The sequence below is a fragment of the Camelus bactrianus genome, chromosome 22 (assembly GCF_048773025.1).
Source record: "Camelus bactrianus isolate YW-2024 breed Bactrian camel chromosome 22, ASM4877302v1, whole genome shotgun sequence".
Classification (NCBI taxonomy): Eukaryota; Metazoa; Chordata; class Mammalia; order Artiodactyla; family Camelidae; genus Camelus; species Camelus bactrianus.
In genome coordinates, this window is record NC_133560.1 from 27817242 (window position 1) to 27841164 (window position 23923).

The window sequence follows — 23923 nt, forward strand, 5'->3', positions numbered from 1 at the left end:
AGCGGGCTTCCCTGCAGGTATGGGACTCCCTAGGGCGAGTCTGCCCGGATGGACCTTCGCTGCCTTACAGATCCCTCAAGGGTCCTGATGCCTTTTTTTCCCATCCTACCTGGGTACGTGGAGATCTTGCAGCATTGGTTGTAGGAGAGATCTGCCACTTGCCAGTCAATTTCCTGTGAGAATTGTTCCACGCTGAGATGTATTTTTGATGTGTTCGTGGGTGGAGGTGATCTCCACATGCTCCTACTCCACGCTTGTTCCCCTCTCCCTGTCAACGTTTTTATCCACTGATCAGTGTGTACCTTGTGTTCTGTGTGTTTCTGTTCAGGGACACCTTATTCAGTGTATGTTGATGATTCTTTAGTGGTGAACTCATGGCCAACAGCATATAATTCATGCCTCAAGGGAGGCACGTCGCAGCCTTGTTGCACTCATGAGTGTTAGTCAGCACTTCAGCACTGTACTTGAGGGCCGTTTCAACAGCAAAATCACCAACAAAAATGCGAAAAACACAGCACTAAATAGACCCCCAGGGAGACACGCGATCACAGTCTGCACTGAAGCCAGAAGGCAGAGCAGCAGCTCGTTGGACATCCAGCTGGGAACGTGCACGATGGCGATTAAAAATTTCACTGTTCCGTGCATTTCCAGAGATGGCTACAAAACTGCCAGAAGCATATTTGGGCGGTTACAATTGATTTTTGTGAGCAGACAAACTTGTAAAGATGGAATCTGCAAATAAAGAGGATTGACTATACTTGCATATAAAGAACTTACCAAGTAGATGAGGAGAGCCACCAAGTAACGGCTTTAGCCTTATCTGCATCAAGTCCTTTTTGCAAGGAGAATGTCTCCATACATTTCTGATCTATTTATAATTTTATTGTATTTTTTTTATTGAAGTACTGTCGATTTATGATGTGGTGTTAATTTCTGGTGTATATAATTTTACATTTTAAAAAGGCAGTTAAAGGAAAAGGGGTCCGTCTGGCTGTCTAGAACCTTTGGGGACACTGGAAGTTTGCTTCCTCTTGTCCTGATGGGCTGTCCCCCTCTGCGCTAGGAGATGTCCCCCTACCCTGGCTCCCCCCAAGCTATATTCTTTCAGGGATGTACACTGGATATGCCCTGTCAGCTTTGATCTGTCTTTGCATGGACTGTCGGACAAGAAACTTCTATCATCTTGCAAACTTCTGCTGTTTCAGACCCTGTGACAATAGCAAACTCATCTTTCCCAAAAGACAGAGGCCATTGAGAACCCTAGCTCTCAGCCAGGACTGACATGGCGCTTCGATGAAAACCGTGAACACGTGTGGGGGCCGAGAGGCATCAGACACTGCTCCCCATTTGTCATCTCGATGCACCTTCACAGCCACCCTGTGAGATGGGGGTCTACTTTTACAGATAAAACCCACCCCACCCCCCAAATCAGAAGGTTGAACCCACACGGACAGTCAGAATTTGAACCCAGAACTGATCTCAGAGTCTGAGCTTCTCAACAAAGGCCAAGATGTTTGCATCTGGCCAAAAACCAGGGCATGGAATGCTGAAGCGCTTTATTGTTGGAACTTATTGGACAGCTTTCCAGGTTGCTTCCAGGAAGGCGAGTGGGTTTGGGGGCCCAGTTCTTCTTCAGACCTGTGGATGCTTTTCTTCTCTGATGTCTCAGTCAACCCTCTGGGGAGGAAAAACATCTGGTTGGAACCTATAAGGTCAGATCTTCTAAACAGGCAGTTCTTCAGACACCTCCCTGTGAGCTTCCCCGGGATCACACCCTGATGCTTCATAGTAACTCAAAGATCTGTGACTGGCCTGTTGCTGCTGAAGGCGGGGCAGGTCAGGAAGGGCGTGCCTCTTCCTCAGGGGGACGAGGAGGAGTGACCCGAGGGAATCTGGCTTCTCAGAAATAAGGGAGACTCCAGTCCCCACCCAGAGCAGCAGATCACATCGCGATGGCATCTTCCTGTTGGAGGCTGGAGAGCAGAAAAAGGCAGGTTATCACCTGGGAATCCTTGATGCATGTGTGTTCATTCCCTGGGTCCCCACAAGTCACTGTAAAATGGAAATATTCCTGAATGAACAGATCCACTTAGAAATTACAAAAGAAATGGAATCCCTCCCTGATGAACTTTATTTTTGTTTGTTTATTTTTTGGGGGAGGGGTAATTAGGTTTACATATATATATATATATATATATATTTTTTTTTTTTTTTTAAATGGATGTACTGGGAATTGAACCCAGGACCTCATGCATGATAAGCACACACTCCACCACTGAGCCATCGCCCCCTCCCGTGAACTTTAGAGTGTGGTGCCTTCCAGGAGAACTGTCACATGAGCCACCTGTGTAACCACACAAAAAAGGACCTGGTAAAATTGAGCTAGGTACTATATTTACTGTAACCCAGTATGTCCAAAATAGCGTCATTCCAACATTCATTCGATATTTTTAAATATTAATGAGATAATTTACTTTATCTCTTACCCCAGTGTGTGTACACGCACATCACACCTCAACCCAGCTGGGCCACATCGTGGCCAGTGGCTGCTGTAGTGGACAGCACAGGTACGGAGGGCCCGTCTGCCCCCCAGCACCAGTGTGGGGTGGTCTCTTACCCAGCTGCAAAGTGAAACTGGGAGTCTTGCAAAAGATGCAGAATAATGAATGTGGTGTGTTTAACTGCTGGGCTCACCCACGAGACTTGGACAAATGAAGGTGCTGAGGAGTTAAATCAGTTAATGATGAAGAACAGAAAACGAGTATGGTGGTGTTCTGGGCTGAATTATGCCCCCCTCGCAAATTCATATGTTGATGTCCTGACACCCAGGACCTTAGCATGTGAGTGTATTTGGAGATGGGGTCGTTAGAGAGGTGATGAGGTTGAAAGCAGGTCATTACGGTGAGCCCTAATCCAATACAACAGGTGTCCCTGGAAGAAGGGGAAATTCAGACCCAGAAGCACAGGGAGAAGGCAGCCGTCTGCAGGCCAAGGAGGGGCTTCAGAAACACCCTGATCTTGGTGTCTTCCAGCCTCCAGAGCCTTGAGAAAATAAATTCCTGTTGTTTAAGCCGCGTGCTCTGTGGTACTTTGTTCTGTGGCAGTCCTGGTAAACTGACACAGGTGTGTTGGCTTGGGGCATCTGAAGGGGATGACTGGATCATGAGAGGGTTACAGGTGGCCCTTGAGACAACTGAAGATGTTTTCTGCTCTCTGCCTGCGCCGTACTTCTAGCTGGCTTCCCACAATCCTATCAGTGACTCCTGGCATCACGTGGGCTCTCTGTGACCCAGATTTTGGGGGAAGCACAAGGAGGGGTGGAAGGAGCTCAGGCTTCCATCCGTCACCCCCTGGGATGGGCTGACACACCTCATTCCTTGGTTCCCAGCAGGTGGATCTTCCCCCACCAAAGTTTCTGACTGAAGGCCTTCGCCAAATAAGCCGCAAGGAAACATTTGGGCATTTGGCAAAAAAACAGAAACAGCAGCTCTGGTCCTAGGTGGGAAGATTGCCCTGCTCCCTCTATGAGATGAGTGAAAACGCAGCCAGCAGTGTTGGTAGCCAGCCAGGAAGCAGTCCGCGTGCCCTGCCAGCCCTGGCAGAATGCGAGTGGAGGGCAGACACTATCCAGAACCCACAGCAGCCGAACGCGTGTGCACGTGACCTCGCAGACCCGCCTGCCACTCGGGGGGCCCCCTCTGCTGGACCCGTTTGAGGCACAGCCCAGCAAAGCCAGTCTTACCATCGGGGCAGCCCGGAGCAGCTTTGCCAAAGAAGTCAGTGGTAGAGGTTTTCGATCTGCCTTTTATATTTCTGGATTATAAAATGTCTTTTCATCTTTGTCGTGGGACCTGTCAGAAGAGGAGAGACCAGTTCAGTCGAGGGGAAGAAATAAGAGTCCACAAGCCCTGCCTGTGACCGGGCAGCAGGGCCTCGTGGCTGGGGCTGGGCTGTGGCCGGCTTTGCCGTCGACCTCCGGGATGCACCGCCTTCGCCATCAGTGGGGCTGACAGAGCCCCACTTTGTGCTTGGGCTGTGGGGAGGATTCCGAGCCGGGAGGTGGAGGGCATGCCGAAGTCTCCCTGCTGAGGACCATGTACCCAACGAGGGGGGCCCCTACCCCCCGATTTAATAGGTGAGGCTCAGAGAGGGCCAGTCGCTCTGAAGTCACCCAGCAAGTCCACGGCGGGGTGAACACGTGACCTCGGGAGTCGTTCCCCAGGCTCCGGTTACCAGGGGGTTTGGGCTTCCCTCAAGGTGTCCTGGACCACCCCGCGAGGATGGCGTTTACAACTTGGAGATAAAAAGATTGAGGCACGTGTGTGTGTGTGGTCTGGGGGACCCGGGCATTAGTCAGCTGGAGGTGGCATCCCCTCCTGCTCCATGGCTGGTCCCCTCTGACTCCCAGAAGAAGACACATCTCCTCAGAGCCCACATGCCACTAGACACTAACAAGGAACCGGCTTCCAAGGGCCAAGGCCACTGGCTCCCAGGCCACTCACCTAGCTCTCCTCCACCGATGGAAAAATCCTTCTCCAGGATGACCCACTTCTGAATCTTTTGTGCGTTGGAGATGGCTTGCTGATTCACAGCGTTTATGCCTTTCTGGATGGCCATGTAGACCAGGGGGTCTTGCAGCTCCACGATCTCGGTCACGGTGCTTGCCTGGCTGCCCACGTCCCGGCAGAACTTGATGGCCTCCCAGGTCAGGTTGTCCAGCGGCTCCCCGCTTGTCTTGTCGACCTCACACTGCTCCAAGACACCCCGTCACGACACCCAGCATCCCCACCCACTGCCCGGCCAGTTCTGAGGACCAGGCAGCGGGCCCTCGCCCCTGCCCAGACACCCACATCACCTTCAGCGTCAGCAGGACGCTCAGGAACTTGGCCTTGTCTCCCACCAGCATGGCGTTACTGATGATGGGGAGCTTCTCCTTAACGAGGTTCTCGATGGGGATGGGGGCCACGTTCTCGCCGCCGGCAGTGATGATAATTTCTGGAATAAAGCGCAGCTGGTGGTGGGCTCAACCAAGGCAGTACCAAAGCCCTGCCCCTCTGAGGGTCACAGAGGGGCACAAGCAACCACTCACCTAGAAAACTCCGGAAGCAGAGGAGGGCCCCTGCCCATGGCCAGGACTCTCACTGTGTCCTGCTCCAAGCCTCAGAGCCAAAGTCACTCTGCCCCTGCTCCTCCAGTTGCTTCAAATTTCCATCAAGAATTCCACTTGGACAGGGTCTTATTAACTCACTGCCCATTTCTTGGTCCCCCATTCCCTGTTCCAGACTCTCCAGTGTGTCTTGCTTGGAGGATCGTCAGATGCTTCTGACCATGCCCTGCCTCTCTGTCTCCTGCTGTTTCCTTCATTTGACGATCCCCGGAGAACCTCTGTCCAGCCTTACCCTGGGAGCGCCTGTAGCACTCCTCATTTTGGCAAGCTCCAAACGAAGTGTGTTACTTTTTCCCCCTGCCTCTAAAATTCTCCCAGAGCTCCTCCTCCTGCCCCAGATACATTCTTTACTTGTTCTTTCCTCCCAGGATGTTTGCTGCCTCCTGTCCCACCACTCGGACGCTCTCCATCTCCTCCCACGATCTCGCAGTCGCCCTTACTGAGGTCGTTGTAGCACTAGTGATAATCGATATGATCATGTGATGGACATCTCTGGCATTTTTCTGCCCAGGAGGTTGACTCCTCCGCAGGGTTTATTTAGGGACCCACTGCCCATATTTATGTGGTTTGGGTGGGGTGGACTGCAGGACTGAGCATGGGACCAGGTCTGACCAGTCAGCATCTTCCATCCTCTACAGTGATTCCTTCTGAGTCGGGGTACTGACCCCAGAAGATCCAGTGAGAATTAGGCCAAAAACTTGCTGAAACTCTTGGGAATAATACTTTTTTTGTCCCCTGGGGGTCAGGATGAGACTAGACAGTTGGCAGCCAACTTGTCACCAAATTAGAAAAGCCTCTTCAAGGATGGCATCAACCCAGAGGCCAGCTTGGTAACAGAAGAACACAGAGATTCCTTGTGATGTCATTTGGGCACCTGGATCCAGCCATGCCTGAGACAAGACCTTTTGGACTTTTCTGATTTTGAGCCAATAGCTTCCCTTTTTAACTCAAACCTGTTTTAAGAAGGGGTTTCTGTTGCTTATCATGGAAATGATGCTGACATTACTATACATGGGAATAATGTAGCTACTGCCTACATCAGGCTCCGTGCCCAGTGCTCTACATTACAGGTTGGCAGACTGCAGCCTTCTGTAGGGCTAAATCTAGCCTTCTGCCTGCCTTTTTTTTTTTTTTTTTTTTTTGGTATGGCCGGGGCTAAAAATGGTTTTTCCATTTTTAAATGGTCAGAAGGAAATCCAAAGAAGAATACTGTTTGTGACACATGAAAATCATATGAAATTTGTACGGGCACGCGGCCAGGTCCATTGGTGGGCATACTGTCCAGGCTGCTTTTGTACTGCGGTAGCTGAGTGGAGCAGCTAAGACAGAGACCCATGTCCTCCAAATCCAAAAACATGGTTATGACTGGGCCTTTTATGGGAAAAGTCGGCTGATCCCTGTTCTGCATAATTTCATTTACTCCTCATTTAATCACTATAGCTCTGTAGCAGTTATTATCCCTGAATTACAGGGGAGGGAACAGAGGTTTCAGGGCAGTGTTGGGCATCTTTCCCAGGTCCATCCTGCCGAGAGTCAAGTGCTGGGCCCAGGGACAGAGCTGGAGGTGGAGTGTGGACTGGGCTGTCTTTGTACGTCTGTGCAAGGTCTCCCATGGAAGGTGGAGGCTGGGAGCCTTAAAGGTTCAGGGTGGGCCTGCTTACAGGAGGCCCTCGCAGAGCCAAGCCCCAGTACCTTTGATGCGGCCTGTAATGTAGAGGAAACCCTTGTTGTCCACGCGGCCCAAGTCCCCGGAGTGTAGCCAGCCCTCCTTGTCGATGGCCTCTGTGGTCGCGTCCTCGCTTCCCAGGTAGCCCATGAAGACGTGCCGGCCCCAGAGGCAGACTTCCCCAATGCCTTCCTTGTTCTGCTGGTACAGCATGTTCTTACACCCAGTCATGACTTTGCCGGAACTGCCAGGGGAGGGGAAGGAGGCACTGAGGCTCGGAGAGACGAGGTCACCCACCCAAGTCAGCCTGGGTCTGCGGCCCGGGCACCTAACACCCTGCTCAGCTGGCCTGGGTGGGTCTGCTTTCTCACCCTCTCCTGGACCCGGTGGGCACAAGGGGGTGTTTGCCGAATGAAGGAGGGAGGGCCTGTTCAATCAAGTGAGGCAAAGTCTCGATCACTGGGAAACCCAGCTGAGTTGTAGATTGCTCTTATCTTCACATAAACGGGAGAAGGACAGAGTACTCCTGGCTTAAAAACAGCAGCAGAACCCCCTCATCTTTCAGAAAGCAGATATGTCATCCTGTACCCTGTGACCAGCTGAATTAAGTAAAACAACCAACCAGAATCTCTCTAGAGGTTAAAGTTCCTTCCACAGGACGGAACAGCGCAACCCAAGATCTGGCTTTAAAATTGCTTCTGCTAGAGAGAACGCTTAGGAGGCTGGCAGAAAAGGAAGTATTTTCTTACTGCCTTGCTGAGATCTCTTTTACTGGCAGTGAGAAGGGTCAGTGGTTTTAGGGTTAAGTGTGGGGATTCTCTTAGCAGGAAAAAAGAAGGCAGGCCTGAGAAGTTTAAAATTTACTAAGAGCCTCCTTACAACAAAGAGCTTTTCAAGGAATGTAGAAAAACTCAGAATCTATGAAAGTTTGACATATTCAACCAGGTAAAGATAAAAAAAAATCTGGACAGCAAAGAACTCCTTAACTAAAACCAAAATACCAATGACAAACCTAGGGGTGAAATATCTGCCACTTATAGCAAAGACAATGAGGGCTGAGTTTCCTAAGACATAAAGAGTGCCAACAAACCAATAATAAAAGGACTGAGAGTCCAGTGTTTAACTTGGGCAGATGACATGGCCATAGTTCAGAGAACATTAAATAAAAATGGCCTTTATATTAGGAAACAATTTTTTCAGCTTCACTCATGATACAAGGAATATCAATGAAAGTGACGTTGAGATACCATTTTTTACTAATTGATTTAGCAAAATATTTGGTGCATATACAAAGCATTCACTTTAGCATCAGCCACAGTGACGGTTGGTTGGGGGAAAAGTCCTAAGTATCCACAAGTAAGAGGCCTAGTTAAATAAAATCGTAGTACATCCATCTAGTGGAATACAGCGCGGCTGTTTAAAATGAGGCAGCACTGCATTGTTACGCAACATTCCCTACAAGATACGAATCCCTTAGTAACTAAATCCATTTGGTTCCTGAGCTTGGATAGCGTGAGTTAGGACTGAGTGGAATTTTGTGTTACTAATCCAGATAGTCAAGGTTACCATGCTATTTGAGTGCGTTTGGTTCTTGAGCTCCAGACAGCAAGCAATAGTTCAGAAAGGGAGAGTTCGTGTCCATTTTTATGTGGAAAATGTTTCCATGTGGGATAGAAGTACGTGTGTGTGTAAAGCGATGCTCCGCTTAGGCCAGGCTAACTCAAAAGAGCATGCTGTGGTTGCTGTGCCCCTGGGAGGGCGTCGTGGGTTGAACTGTGTCTGCTCCTCCCGTTCCCCACCCCCCACCCAGTTCCTGTGTTGAAGTCCTAATCCCCAGTACCTCAGAATGTAACCTTATTGGAAATAGAGTTGTTGTGGGAGGTCACACCAGAATAGGGTGGCCCCAAATCCAGTATGACTGGTGTCCTTATAAAAGAGGACATTTGGACTCTGACACACATGGGGAGAAGGCCACATGACAATGAAGGCAGTTAACTAGGACGATGCTTCTGCTAGCCAAGGCATGCCAGAGCTTGCCAGCACACCACCAGAAGCTGGGAGAGAGGCTTGGAATAGATTCTCCCTGACAGGTTTCAGAAAGAACCAGCCCTGCCAACACCTTGATCTCGGACTTCTAGTCTCTGTTGTGGGAGTTGGTGGAACTTCCATACAGCAGCCCTAGCAAGCTCACAGGAAGTGAACTGGAGCTGTGGGGTGGGAGGGAGGGCACCTTTCACTCTTAGCATTTCATACCTTCTGATCTGTATATTTTTGACATATGCATGTATTCCTTGTTGGGAAAAAGATAATTGAAGATAGAGGCTGAAATGTGTACTTTTCCTCCAGGATTGGGACAGTGTCTCTTCTCTTTAACGAAGGACCACTCTTTGGTTCTGGAAAAACTCCAGTGGGCATTTGGGTTCTGCAGAAAACACCCAGATAAGGTTATGGAGCGGAGGGGGAGAGACTGATGTGCAGAGTAAAAATAAGGGGCAGGAGGTGGTTTTGCCGGACTAGGAAGACTGAGCCCCGTTTTTGCTAAGTTCAGAGGCAGCCGGAACCTGGCCAAGCAGGAGGGGAGAGTGAGACTTGTGGTGTGGCCGCAGGGCGGGGTCAGGGAGGGACACAACCAGAAGGTCCTGGGAGGAAACACGGCTCTCAGACTCAGAGTGGACCTGCCTTTGGTAGTCTTACTGTGTCAGTGTCACGGGGCGCAGTCCTGCAGCCTGAGGTGAGCCGAGCTTGGAAGAAAGCCAGAAAGGGCCTGAGGATGCTTTTGAGATAAAGCATCATGGAGATGAAGGGTCCTGCAGCCTCAGGAGGCGAGCTTGGGGTGGGCAGTCTGGAGACAGAGCCCGCAAGTGACAAATAGGGGAGAGTCCACAGAACATTCTGAGAGCCCTTCCCCTTGTCCATGGGCTCTGGGACAAACTGGGGCTTCCCACGGCCATGAAGATTGGGGCCTTGGAGGCTGGAGAACAGGGGTCATTCTGGAGACACCAAGTCAGGATTCGTCTTAGCCCAGAGGCCCACCGCCCGCCCCGCCCGCCGTCTTCATCCCTTTGACCCGGTGTTGCTGGAGGAGCGGGAATCCGCCCGGGAGGCAGGTACCTGAGAATCCTGTAGTTCTCCGGGGTGGACATGGAATGGGGCCCCGTGCTTTCGCTCAAGCCATACACCTCGCCTATCGGTATGTCCAGGCTCAGAAAGAACTCCGATGTCTCTTGGTTGAGGGGCGCGGCCCCACTGATAAAAATGTGGCAGTGATCCAGGCCCAGGCTGCTCTTGACTTTGCTGAACACAAGGGCCTTGGCCATGCGGTAGCTCATGGGCGTGTCATGAGCCCTGTGAACACGAATGCCAGGGAGCGCTCTGCAGCCATGGAGAGCTGGGGAAGGCTGAGCGCACCCCAGTGCCCCCCACGCCTGGCCCCACTGGATCCATCTCTTACCCCAGCATCCTTTTTGTGTTGATCTTTAAACCAACATTTCTTGCCCATGAAAACACCTTTTTCCTCAAGCTTGAAGATTTGGAAGCAGCTTCCTTTATCTTCTCATGCATCTTCTCCCAAATTCGGGGCACCCCCATGAAGGCAGTAGGCTTTACCTCCTGCAGAGTGTTGACCAAGGTGCCCTGCAGGGGACAGAGCTGGGTTAGCCACACCTGCACCGCAGATGTCCCTCTCTTCTCAGCCACTTCAGCTCATCCCAGGAGAACCTTCTCTTGGTTGATTAGACCAGGTCCAGGCTCCCTTATCTCAAACCTTTGGGGCCAGGTGTATTTTGGAATTTAGAGTTATCTGGCCTTCAGAAAGGTAACATGGTGCATATTTCATGTGTTGCATGAATCCCACAGTGGTGTCTGGGCAAGCTGGCTGACATCCATCATGTTAATATTTCTGCAGAGACGCAGATTCCCAATTAAGTGGGATAAAATGAAGACTACAGACAGCTCCACATCAGTCATGGTGAGATTTAACTGACAAAAGCATTTGGTTGGGGAGTTTTCTGCAGTTGGGAATACTGACTTTAAACAAACAAAGAAAACTACACACGCATACACATTCTGCCTTCAGTACCATTCACATCTTACTCTTAGATTGTTCGGTGTACAGTCTGCACAGCCATACATGGGTACTGTGACTTGGATGAAGACGAACACTAAAATAAAGCGGTCAGTGGTTTCAGATGCTGCTAACTGGGAGCACGAGGTGAGGCTAGAGAAGGAGCCCTAGGCCTGGGGCTTGACAGAACCAGCCACCCATCCACGTGGCCCTTAACCTTAATACCTTGAGTGCGTCTGGTTGAGCAAAGTAGATGGAAGCCCCGACTTTCATGGGTATCCAGACGTCCATCATCTGAGCTGCAATGTGGCTGAGCGGAAGGTAGCTGACCACCACCTCCTGCTTTTTGGGAGCTAAAGACAGGTTGCACTCCATTGCCGCCGCCCCTGCCATCCATGTGATCTGGAACACAAGTCAGGCTTATGACCCAGGGCGCCTCGTCCTCGCTGGAAGGGCGTGAAGACGCAGTTATTGAACAAACACAAAGCCCCTCCTGCATGCTGGGCACTGCTCTGGTGCATTATAAAGACTGAGTCAGCCGGTCCCCGTCTGAATGCACTACGGTGGGTGACCGCAGTTCTCTCCATGTTACGGACGGGGAGCTGGACGCACGGAGCAGTTAACTGGCTTGCCTGAGGGTTCGTGGGAAGCTGTGAAATTCAGGAATTACCAGATGCCCTAGGATCCAACAGCAGAACCCTAGAGTCGGAATGTCTACCCAGAAAGTCAGAAAATCTGATAGATTCAGTCTGTGTCCCAGAATTGAATCCTGACTCCACCGTTTGCCAGCTGAGTGACCCTGGGCTATTGGCTTAAAATCCCTTGCAGCTGCTATTCGCTCATCTGTGAAATGAGCACAGAGGCTCCTCTTGTCCAACATAACACTATGAAACAAACATCGTCCCACAAACAAAAAGGGCACCCATAATCCCGTCATGTAAACACCCCAACAATTAGCCTATCAGTGTTTTTCTTTCTCCAGTGCACACCTTGAAGTAAACTCTTAGCATATTTATCATTTTACAATCTCTATTTTCTTACTGGTATCATAAATCACTGGCGAATAGTTACCTGGTTAATCCAGCCACACGGGCCACTGCACTGTTCCTCCAAACACATCAGGCAAGTTCCTGCCTCAGGGCCTTTGCACTGGCTGTTCCCTCCACCTGGGATGTTATTCCTCCAACCCTCTCCACAGCTGCCTCCTTGGATGCTAAATTTCAGCTTAAACACTGCCTCTTTAGAGAGGCTGTCTCACACCACCCAGACTGATGTTTCCAGCATCTGTCTAACCCCCCGGGTACTGCTCGCCACAACCTGAGGGGTTTTATTTGTTCCTTCCCTTTCTGTCTTCCCGAGGGCCGTGATGGGGTCTGTTTTGTCCAAAGCTGCTTTCCCAGCACATAGCAGGTGCCCAATAAACTTCTGTTGAATGAATGAATGAGGAAATCAAAGGGACGTTTAAGTGCAATGAAGCATGCAAGGCACATGGCCCGTAGTAACTGGCCCTCAAGGTTCGTTCCCCCTCTTTCTCTGGGCCTCAGGAAGGAAGAATTTTACTTCTGCCCCCATAAGCACTGTCACTCTCTGTGGTCCGTGGAACCCAGTACCCATCTGCTGAGAAAAGGGGCTGGGTGTGTGGAGACCCTAATTTACAGTGGTTCAGACACTCGTGCGTTCAGATCCTGGCTTAGGTCTTTCTCTGCTCTCTGACCTTGAGCAAGTCATTTCCCATCTCTGAGCCTCAGTTTCCCCACCTGTAAAAGGGGTTCATGACTCGGCTCACCTCGTGGGGTTTCTGGGAGGGGTTAATGTGTTTATCTCAGCTTGGCACAGTGCCTATACATGGGAGAAACCTTGTGCTGTGGACATGTGTTGAGAATATGGGACTAGCTTTAACTTGCTGGAAAGGTGGTGATGGTGATTTTTAAATAATAGCAGCTGAGATCTTTGCAGCTTGCTGCGTGCCAGCCATTGTTCTGAGCTCCTCATGTGTATGGGGGAGGTTTAAGTAAGCTGCAAACTCCCTGCCAGCCCTCCTGTCCGAAGCTGGAGTCTGTTTCCCTTCACAGGGCTGGTCTTGTGACTTGTTTTCACCAACGGAGTGGAGCTCGGTGACACCAGGTCACTTCTGATGTTGAGCCCTTGTAGACTGCAGCTCCTGCCTTCGGGTCAAGGCATGTTCGCCCTCAGGAGAGCCAGTGCCGTGTTGAGAAGTTCAGCACCCTTGATGCCTCCGTGCAGTGAGAAAGCCCAGGCCACGTGAGACAAGTGAGAGAAGCCCTTCTGGGATCTTCCAGCCCAGCCTGGGTGCCCGCTGAATCCAGCCAAGTGACCCCAGCTGACACTTGGTGGGGCAGATAAGACCCTCTGCCGAGCCCTGCCCAAATTCCAGACCCAGACATAGCAGGCTGCTGGTGTCTTCTGTCACTGAGTTCTAGAATGGTTTGTTACACAGCCAGCGCTAATTGACACACTTTAGGAAACCTTCACAGCAACTCTATGAGAGGCAGCAGCCACTCACACATGGGGAACCAAAGCCAGAGAAGTTAGGGAAATCTCAGGTCACAGAGGTAGCAGATGGGAGGGCCAGGGTTCAGATCCAGGCAGCCTCCCTCCAGGGGCTCTGCCTCTGTCCCTCCTACGCAAGGGGAGCATCTCACCAGACACAAAGCCACTGGGAGCGTGGATACTGGCCATGATGGGGCAGGGCCTAGTCAGCTCCTTTTCATTCAGTCATTCTGCAAAATGGATTGTGTCACCCTGTACACCGAGCACTGGAGACCCAGCGGTGAACAAGACAGACAGCCCCTGCCCTCAAGGCGCTGACGTTCATGATAAACAAGTGACTATATAACATGTCAGTGTAAGAAAAATAGCCAAAGAGGGGTCAGGGACTCATGGGGTGTTTTATTCTTGTTTGCTATTCTAAACGTGGAAGTCAGGGAGGGCTTCCCAGAGGCAGTAACGTTTGAGCTGGGACCCGGAGGAAGTGAAGGAGCAGGCCATGTAGTCTCTGAGAAAGAGGATTCCATGCAGAGGAGACAGCCAGTGCAAAGTCCAGTGTGTGATGCCAACTATTAAGCTAGGCTGGTGGGGAAGGCTCTTACAAAATAGAAATGCTTCTTTTCAACTAGCGGTCTTGGCGGAGAGAATAGCTCAGTAGTAGAGCACGTGCTTACATACACAAGGTCCTGGGTTCAGTCTCCAGTACCTCCATTAAAAAATAAATAAACTTAATTACAAAACTCCACCAACCAACAAACCAGCAGCATTTCTGACTCAGAGCGGAGCGTGTTGGGCGCACGTCCCACTGGACGCTTTCCTGCTTTGAAACCTCACACCGTGCACACTGCTCACTGCCATTTTTCAGTTTTTAACAAAAACCTCACTGGGCTCTGCGTAGTGTTCATCCACCAGCTTTAACGTGTTTAACATCCCCTCTCTGGATATTAATTCATTTACTCTTCAAAACAACCCATGAGGCAGGGACTGTTACATCACACCCATTTTACAGATGAGGAAACTGAGGCTTGGGGGCAAAAGGGTAGAGCTGGGTCTGCTCTGGCATCTTTGATCTCAACCCCTGTGCCGTGCCGTCCCCTGGGAGCTGTTTGCATGACTCTACAGCCCACGGGCTCTGGACCTACTGCGTGCTGGGCCCCTAAATGCCACTGTGTCCCTGTGGGGCAGGAATGAAAGCAGCCTGAAGGCCACTGCTCCAGAGTGAAGGGCCTCAGGGAGCTGCCCAGTTCATCCCTGTCGCCGGAGACAGCACTTACGTTGTCGTGGCTCAGCATCGCTCCCTTGGGGTGGCCCGTGGTCCCAGAAGTGTAGATGATGACAGCACACTGGTTGGCCTTCTGGCTCCCTATGATCTGGTCCAGCTGGGAATCAGGGATGCTGTTGCCAAGTTCCATGAAATCGTCCCACTGTGGAAAGAAAAGACAAGCAAGACAAGGGTGTCAGGGTGAGGGTACCCTGGGGGTGTGGGAGCGACCTCAGCACCCTGGGAGCTCCCCTTCCCCAGGCCCATCTGGCCCCAGCAGCCCTTCCTGAAGCATGGTTCTCAGCAGGAGGAAAGGCTTGGGCTGCGCCAGTCCTGGTACCTCTCACAAAAGCCCTAAGATGTTTGCTTCTGCTCCTCCACTTCCCAGGCCAGGCTACTTAAGCTCCCCGAGCCTCAGTTTCCTCATTTGTAAAATGGGAATGATGTCAGAACCCAACTCCTTGGGTGGTTCTAAGCAGTAAGTGAGTTAATATAAGTAAAGTGCTCAGAACAGTGGAGTTCAGTATTGTCTGTTCTCTGCCTTCCCAGATTCCACTCGGCACCTCCAATTCCTTCGTTACCAGACTGATGCGGCTGAAGGCAACCCTGATTGGTTTAACCCAAAGAGTCCCATCTGCCTCGGTCTGGGCTTGTGACCTTGGGTGGTGCAGTCACAGTGAAGGCCAGGGCTTTTCCAGGAAGTGCTAGGACACAAATGAATCATCTGAACATGAAGGTGTGACCCCCAGGGGCTGCCGGACCATCTCAGGACTATAAGGCTGGGGTGGAACCAGGATACCAGGAGAGGAGACTGGAGCTTCAGTCACATTAGTCGAGCCTCTGGTTCTAGCCGTGCCTGAAATCCACACCCTGGGTTGTAGTTACATGAGCCAACAAGTAATCTTGTAAGCTTAAGCCATTTGGGGGTCAGGCTTTTGTCATTTGCAACCAAAGGCACCCTTTCTGGTAGTAGATACATCCTCTCCCTGTGGCACATGAAGGAGCTGAGGCTCAGAGGTAGTAAGTTACTTGCCCAGGGTCACAGAGCAAGTAGAGGAACTAGCATTCTAACCCAAGGTGGTCTGACTCCAGAGCCTTTGCTCTTAATTACCTGAGAATTTGGTGCCTCGGAAGGAACTGCTGGACTGTGTGAACCGTTTACCCTGGGCCCTGCAAAAATTCTACCTCTGAGCCGCCCCATGAGGCTCTGGAGGGTAATGTCCTGTCTGCAAGATAGAGGGCAGTCCAGGTCCTCTGGAAACGGCCAGCACGGCCTGCAGCCTGCTCAGGGCAATGCTGGCCCCTCTGAAAGCGCATCTCTGATGGGGAGGGCAGTGGTGAGAGCAGCACACACAGGCCTTCGGAGGGACCCTGTCCTTCCTCTGAGAGGTGCCCCAAGCCCTCCCCACAAAGAGTGCTCCCCGGTGGCTTGTGTAGAACCCCGCCCTCCCATGGCCACACATGATGGATTGGGTAGACCCCAGACCCAGTCTCGTCCAGTCCAATCCTCTCTCTTGAAAACTGGTCACAAGTCCAGTCCCAGGCATCACAACCCACCCAGTTAATTGTCTTATCTGCCGTCCCTCTGCCCCCAAACTTCACCTTTTACCTCCTCAGGCTCTTTCTTCTTCTCTGACTTGTAATGAATGTTTTTCTAGATTGAATCAAAATATGGTGAGTTCTACTTACCCTTGCAGAGAAGTGGATACTATTCTGTGTCACAAAACTCCCCTATAAATCATCGTCCTCAACCAGGGGCGATATTGTCCCCCCCCCCCAGGGGACATTAGGCAACGTCTGAGATAGCTGTGATTGTTTCAGCTGGGAGCTGCCGCTGGCGTCTGGTAGGTGGAGGCCCGGGACGCTGCTCAACATCTTGCAACGCACGGGACAGCCCCCCACAAAGAGTCTTCCAGCCAGTTGCCCGCGAGGTTGAGAACCCCTGCTGTAACTACTGTTTCTGACAAATGAGTTATTTATGTTATCCCGGCTTAAGGTATGCTGCTGTGATGGTCATTTTAACCTCTAAAAAGTCTACAATTCTGATCAGTTGCCTTACTTGATTAGTCATCGTTCTGGTCTTAATATTCAAATATTTTCTGAAATGTGTGAAAGCTGGTGAGTGCTTTGGCCAGAAAGGATCACTGACAAGTTTCCTCCCACTTGCGCAGAGGGCAAACCAGATAAACTCCAGGACATTTTAGGGCTTCTGATTTGGGTAGTGGGTTTCATGGCCCAGTAACCTCATGGAAATTAACCGGAGCTTGTCTTGGCCCGTCACAGGCCTCCTGCCCTGGCTTCTGTGAATTAACTCATTGTATCCTTAAAAAACAAAAACAAAAAACCCTCCCTTTGTCATAAGTGGGCCTCTGTTGCTTGCACCCAAACATCTTCTGACTGTTGAAGACCCTGAGGCAGAGTGAATTTTCAAAAAGTTGACTGTGACAGCATTTATGGTGTCACGCACTCTTCAGAAGCCTTGTCCCTCCCTTGGTGAGAGGTGGACTCTGTGTCCATGGGTTGGCCTTGATGGGCCATATTCTACTTCCAAGAATAGGTCATTAAAGGCAGGACAGCTTCCCCCTGGATATTTCTCTCCCTCAAAACATCCTCTCTGGAGATCTGAGCCACTAAATGAGTCCAGAGGTCCTAAAGTCATCCTACTGGAGACATCGCATGGAGACACCACAAAGAGACCCAGAAACGTGCTGGAGGAGCCCCAACAGCAGTGTCGGGACCAGAGTGAGGACCAGGGGCTTCCTGGGTGCAAAACTGGGGGGGATGCCAAAAAGACGCCTGGCAATCAAGATAAATATTTTAATGCAATATTTTTAAAGTCACTGTCAAAGCAAAGCAAATCCGTGGTGGACAAAACATCGTAATTTTAAATAAAGACAGGCTCCAACAGGGCTGTTTGTCCAAGCCATAGCAGAAATGTGCACCCCTATATACATATTTGTATATATTAAAAATGGCTAATGGTTTTAATAAAAAAATAACTTTGTGTCTATTAAAGCCAGGAAAATAAATTTATAATAAATTCTGGTTTGAATATAAATTAAATATTTGAACTTAAAATAATGTGAATTTTAACACGCCTGATATGTTACACAGCAATAAATAACCAGAAAACACACCTTCCCACAAGTAAGACCCTTAATGCCAGGAAAAATCCTCTCGACAGCCTCACCCACTTCCTTTGTATGGCCCCGCCCTCTTCCTTGCTCCCCCTCTCCCCTTTGAGTCCCCGCCCATGTCCCTTCAGTGGCCCCGCCCTCTCCCTTTCTCACCACCCACTTCCTTTTGAGTCCCCGCCCACTTCCATTTCAAGGCCCCGCCCTCACCTTTGCTCAGTGCCCCCTCCCACACTTACAGAGTACAGGTCGTAATTTTTGGTCTCCTTCACCGGCAGTCTGTACTGGATGATTGCTTTTAGGGTCTGTATCCTGTTCTTCGGAATCTAAAAGAAAGTTCTGCGTGGATCTAATTGGCAACCCAGCCCTGGGAGAGCAGGTCCTGAGCGCTCTCTCACAGGGACCCCAGCCTCTCTCCTCTCCCTTGCACACTGAAACGTTGCTCTTTGTCTTGACTGACACTAAGCAACCTGCTCTTAGAACCACTGGGTTCTTTGTGGTCGGTGTCAGTAGACTGCAGCTGTTAAAGATGGATGAGGACAACAGCGCCCTGAATTCAGCTACACCGTGTGGGTCTTGGTTGGTGAAGTGAAGGATGTCCCTCCCAGCTCTTCCTCACCTGGCACCTTGCACTACGCGGCCAAGATCCAGCTAACCTTCTAGTTGGAGTCAGGCCATGAAAATCCTCCATGAAGGTGGCTGAACCCGGGGCAGGTTCAGAACTCTACTTAAACCTAGAACTGTGAGCTTCAAGTGGCCAGGCCTGTGGGATTCTTGTACCCTGTTCATACAAAGGAAGGAGAGTTGCGTCTGTGACATCTCTAGCCAATCCAATGAAAAAGTGAGTCTAGCTGGATTTCATCAAGTCTGGAAAATCTACTTGCATTCCAGAGAAGTTAAAATGTGGGAAAACACACGGCCAACAGTGTTAGGATGCCACAGATGGCAAGACACATCTCAACTCCAAGGATGTTAAAAAGTGGAGAAATGTTAACTCAGAAGAGATGGAGTATGGTATTAAAGAAACTGTCACAGTGGCTCTTAGGCCAAGCAAGGAGTCTGGTCATCTAGGCTCACCCCTTCCCAGGACCCCCTGCCCCTTAGGGTCCTTCTGCCAAAAGCTGGTTCAGGCAGCTGCAGCTCATTCAAACACAAGTAATCAGAAACATTGCTACAATATCCATACAAAGATACTGCAAGGGGAAAAAAAGGAATGAGGAGGAGTCACATTTCACTGGACACCAAGGAAAGTCACCCCGAAGCAAAGAAAAATTACCACCCAGTATTGCAACATAAAATGTAAGATGTAATGAGGTAAACGCAGCTGGTTAGGAAGAACACAAAGCAAACATACAAGTACCCTGGGGGAGAGCCAGACGTCAGAAGTAAAATGGAGTGGTAGAACTTAGGAAAGAAATGGAAGAGAAAGACAAAAACATTTCAGAAATGCGGACAGTTGTAAGAGATGAAGATTATAAGGATTGCAAAGCTTCAAAGATATACATTTCTAAAAGAAAAATAATAAACAGTGGACTGTATATAGAATAATACACAGACACCTTTTTTAAATGGAAGCCGAGTAGGAAATTAATATGAATTGGAAATTAAGCTTGTCCACTCCACCCTACTCCCCTACAAAGTGGCTTTGCCAGTTATTCCAAAAGTGGTCGTGTGGGGATTGGTACTGAACCTGTGCTTGGGGCAAGTCCCACCATCCCATCTGATCGTTATCATCTCCCTGGAAGCTACAGGGCACCTGGTCAGAGCCCTGAGGTTCGCCCCTCCCCACCCCCAGGTGACTGGCAGGCAGCACTGGGTAGAGGGTTTACCGAAAAGATTTTCTGCAACTGTAGCTCATTCTCAACCACCAGGATGTTCACTTTGGAGTGAGCAATGGCATACTGACAAGCGTCCGCAGAGTTGGTGGCATAAATACCAACACAAAGGCCCCTGGGAAGAGAAAACACGTGCATGTGCACACACACCTTGAGCATGTCCAGGGAGGGGGGGGGGGAAGAGTCTGCAGGCAAATTCTGAGTCTACAGCCTTGGCACCAGCTTCCCTCCCTCCACAACTTGACAGTAATGATGTCAACAAAAATGACAGTGATGGTGAGAGTGTCGACTCCCGTAAGGTCACTGTTACATCCATCATGGAACCCTCACAGCACCCCATTTTAAAGATGTGGAAACTGAGGCTCTCGGGGCAGGGCGGTCACTTTTTCAGGGTCCCAAAGCAAATAAGAGGTGGGATTTGGACTTTACCCCAACCCCAGCCACCTGTCCCCTTCATTCACAGCCTTTTGTTCTTGCTCTTAACCATTCTGTTGTGGTTTTAATTTGCATCTCCCTGCTGGCTAAGGACCTCAAGGATCTTTTCAAGTGCTTATTGGCTACTTCCTTTCATGATGTTTCTGATCAAGTCTTTTGCCCATTTAAAATCCTTTTGTATTTTCATTCCTGAGCTGAAGAAGTACCTTATGCATTTGAGGTCCTTTGACTGGTGTGTGTCTATCTTGCCTGCTGGCCCGGGGCTGTGTCTGAAATCCCTGTCCGCAGCTCAGGGGGAACCAGCCCAGGGCTGCCGGGCCCGGAGCAGCAGCTACCCAGCGTTCACAGGGAACCGAGCGCACGGTCTTACCCCGCTAAGATGGCACCAAGAGCAGCAATAAACCACTCGACGGAGTTAAACCCAAGGATGCCGACTGAGTGGAAAGGCTCCAAGCCCAGCTGGGAAGTCAGAAAAACAGACAGACAAACGGAAAACAGAAACACAGAGGCGGTTTGCTTCTGGGTGGGTGGGAGCAGACCCCAGAGCCCATGGGGTCACGTAGGGAAAACCCAGTGTTGACGCTCAAATCTGGAGCATGATATTTTCTGTGACTCTTGCGAGGCTGGTTTACTTCCCTCTACGTGATGCCCCATTTATTTATTCTAATTTTATGCATTTTATTTTTAATGATTTAAGTGTACGATTCAGTAGCATTAAGCACATTCAGTTTGTTGTGCAGCCATCCCCACCGTCTGTCTCCAGAACTTTCTCATCTTCCCATATCAAAACTCTGTCCCCATGAAACACTGACCCTTCATCCCCCTCTCCCAGCCCTGGGCCCCGACTGTCTACTTTCTGTCTCTGTGGATTTGACTCCTCTGGGGACCTTTTATAAGTGGAATCATATATTCATCTTTTGTATCTGGCTTCTTTCACTTAGTATAATGTTCCCAGTTCATCCATGTTTAGCATGAGTCAGAACTTCACCCCATTTTAAGGCTAACATTCCATTATATGAACAGACCATATTTTGTTTATTCATCCATCTATGGGCACTTGGGTTGCTTCCATCTTTTGGCTCTTGTGAACATTGTTGCTATTAACATGAGTGTCCAAATATCTATTTGAGTTCCTATTTTCCATTCTTTGGGGTATGTACCAGGAAGTGGAATTGCTGGATCATATATGGTAATTCTGAGCTGAATTTTGTGAGACTGTTACAAAATTACCCGGACTGTCTTGCAGGGTCCCACCAATAGTGCATGAGGGCTCCAGTGTCTCCGTATCCTCACCAGCACTTGTTATTTTGTTCTTTTTTTTTTTAAGGCCTCGTATTGAATTCATTTTTATTTTGAATAATAGTACTCAAAGAATGATACCCTATAGTGGTGACAAGTTACTTTTAAAGGTATAGCCTTGATCTGAACGTGGTTGAGGATGAACTGGGGAGCCTGGACATGCAGGTGATCGTCGGGGGTGAGGGCCCCCTTCTGTCCTGGAAATTCCAATTTGGTTGGCTCTTTCAGTCATCCGGGGTGAGGCTGGCAGTGGCCTGCTGTTCTCAGGAAAAACATAGGCATTTGGAAGGCATCTGCCTGCTGATGCTTCAGAACACAATGCCAAGTGTTTCTGCTTAGTGGCATAGAGGCTGTCTTCATTGTAGACAGAGTGTCAACAGAGTGTCTTTACTAACGTGCAGATAGACTTATTTCTGATTGGATCTCCAAGGTTTAGGAGAGCAAGGGCCCTGGAACTCCAGAACTAAGGGCAGAGCTAAAGAGGGTTGTCTTTCAGGAGAGGTGAACTAACCAGGGCACTAGGGCATTGGGGTGGGGCAGCCAAGAAGAAACCCAGCCCAAGCAGATGGTTCTTAATTCTGACCTCTCACAGTCCTTCAGTGAAGACCCATGAGCATCAGAGGAGGGGAGAGAGAAACTCAGGTGTTGGTCAAAATGTGATCAGATTTCTTATAAATCAAAACCAGCAGGAGATACCCTTTTACAGTATGAGATGCCTGTTATATTCATCATCTGTGACTGCATAACACTTCACCACAGATAGAGCAGCTTAAAGCATCACACGTTTGTTGTCTCAGTTTCTTCAGGGCCAGGAGCCTAGGGGCAGAATAACTGGGTTCTCTGCCTCTCCCAAAGCTGCAGTCGGGGTATCAGTGGGGACTGTGATCTCCTCTGAAGCTTGGGGGCCCCTGCAACCTGAAGCTTGCAGGTTGCCTGTGGAATTCATTTCCCAGTGATGGAATGGCTAAAGTCCTGTCCTCTTGCTAGTCGTCAGCTGAAGACTGCTTTCAGCTCCTGGAGGCTGTATGCCTCCCCTGTTACCTGGCCTGCTCCGTGACATGGCAGTGTGCTTCAAGGACAACAGGAAAATTTCTCTTAATGGATCGCCTGATTAGGTCAGGTCCACCCAGAGCACCTGCCCTTTCTGATGAACTTGAAGTCAACTGATTAGAGACCTCAATTACATCTGCAGAAGTCTCTTCGCCTTTGCCACCACAGGAGGGAGATCCCATCATAGTCACAAGTCCTGCCCACAGTCACAGGGAGAGGATTGTACAGCATAAACACACCAAGGGGTGGGAATCTTAGAGGAGTCACCTGAGAATTCCGCCTAGTACGCCTGTCAGATTGGCCCAGGTGAACATTTGACAATGATGATGTTGGTAAGAATATAGGTAAGGAGATGCTCACACATGTTGTCAGTGACCATAAAGGGGCACTCTTTTGTAGGATTTCACTGTACAAAGGAGGTCCACTGTGGCACCATGTATGGTAGTCACTACTGTTACACATGTGTTTGCAGTTGAAAAGAATATGGATTAAAAAAAGTAAGTCAATATGGAAGGATCTCCGAATGTGGCAGCCAGCCTCCAGGATGGCCCCCAGTGAGTCTCGTCTCCTGGTATTTGTGTCCTTGTACAATCCCTTCCTGTGCTGTGTCAAGGTCTGTGTAACCAATAGAATGTGGATGAAGTGACAGATGTCATTGCTGAGGTTTGATTGTAAAAGATATCACAGTTCCCATTTGGCTCACCCTCTTTTTGGATCACTCGTTCTGGGGAACGCAGGCTGCCATATTTTGAGGACACTCAAGCAACCCTCTGAAGAAGGCCATAGAACAAGGAACTGAGTCCTCCTGCCAAGAGCTGTCTGTAAAGAAGCTTAGAAGCAGACCCTCCTGCCCCAGTCAAGCCTTCAGATGATGCAGCCCCAAATGACAACTTGACTACAACTTCATGAGAGCTCTGGAACCTGAAACATCCAACAGCATCACTCTTGGATTCCTGACTCGTAGAAATCAAGAGATAATAAATCTGTGTCCTTTTGAGTCACTAAGTTTTGGAGCAATTGTTATGCAGCAGTAGCTAACTAATACATACATATACTATGCTAGTGGGGGAAAAAAGCGAGATGCAGATCCATGGGTATAGTATGCTACTGTGGATGTAAAAATGTGCATATACAGAATTATGTAATATATATGCATAACTTATTCCCCAAAGGAACATACAAACACTGCAAATGGTGTCTGCCTCCATAAAAGAGGGGTCAAAGATTAGAAGGAAATTTTTCACCAGTTAACCTTTGGGTTGCCTGGTGCATTTTGTCCCATTTGTACGTATGTGTAGATGAATGACTTAATACAGGATGAACGAGCGAATAAAGGAAGGAAGGAATGACTCATTTACCTTGATCATGGCTTTCGCAGCCTTCCGAGAAGCCTCATAGTACTGATTGAAACTCAGGATTTCCCACTTTCCATCCTTCTTTGATGCGAGGGCTGGATAAATCCCAAATCGGTTTACTGACTCCTGAAAAAACTCAGGGATGGTCAT

General features: G+C 49.6%; 1 protein-coding gene across 1 annotated transcript; it reads right to left on the bottom strand.

Moving 5' to 3' along the window:
• Positions 1–884: 884 nt before the first annotated feature.
• On the bottom strand, positions 885–23923 carry ACSBG2 (acyl-CoA synthetase bubblegum family member 2). Its single transcript, XM_010966767.3, has 13 exons — positions 23777–23923; positions 20440–20528; positions 19629–19749; positions 18039–18125; positions 14679–14828; positions 11122–11298; positions 10285–10466; positions 9945–10178; positions 6860–7077; positions 4856–4995; positions 4503–4749; positions 3743–3851; positions 885–1973 (listed from the first exon to the last, which is right to left on the bottom strand). The coding sequence occupies exons 1-12, from the start codon at positions 23921–23923 to the stop codon at positions 3778–3780; spliced, it is 1866 nt and encodes a 621-aa protein (XP_010965069.2). The 3' UTR covers positions 885–1973; positions 3743–3777.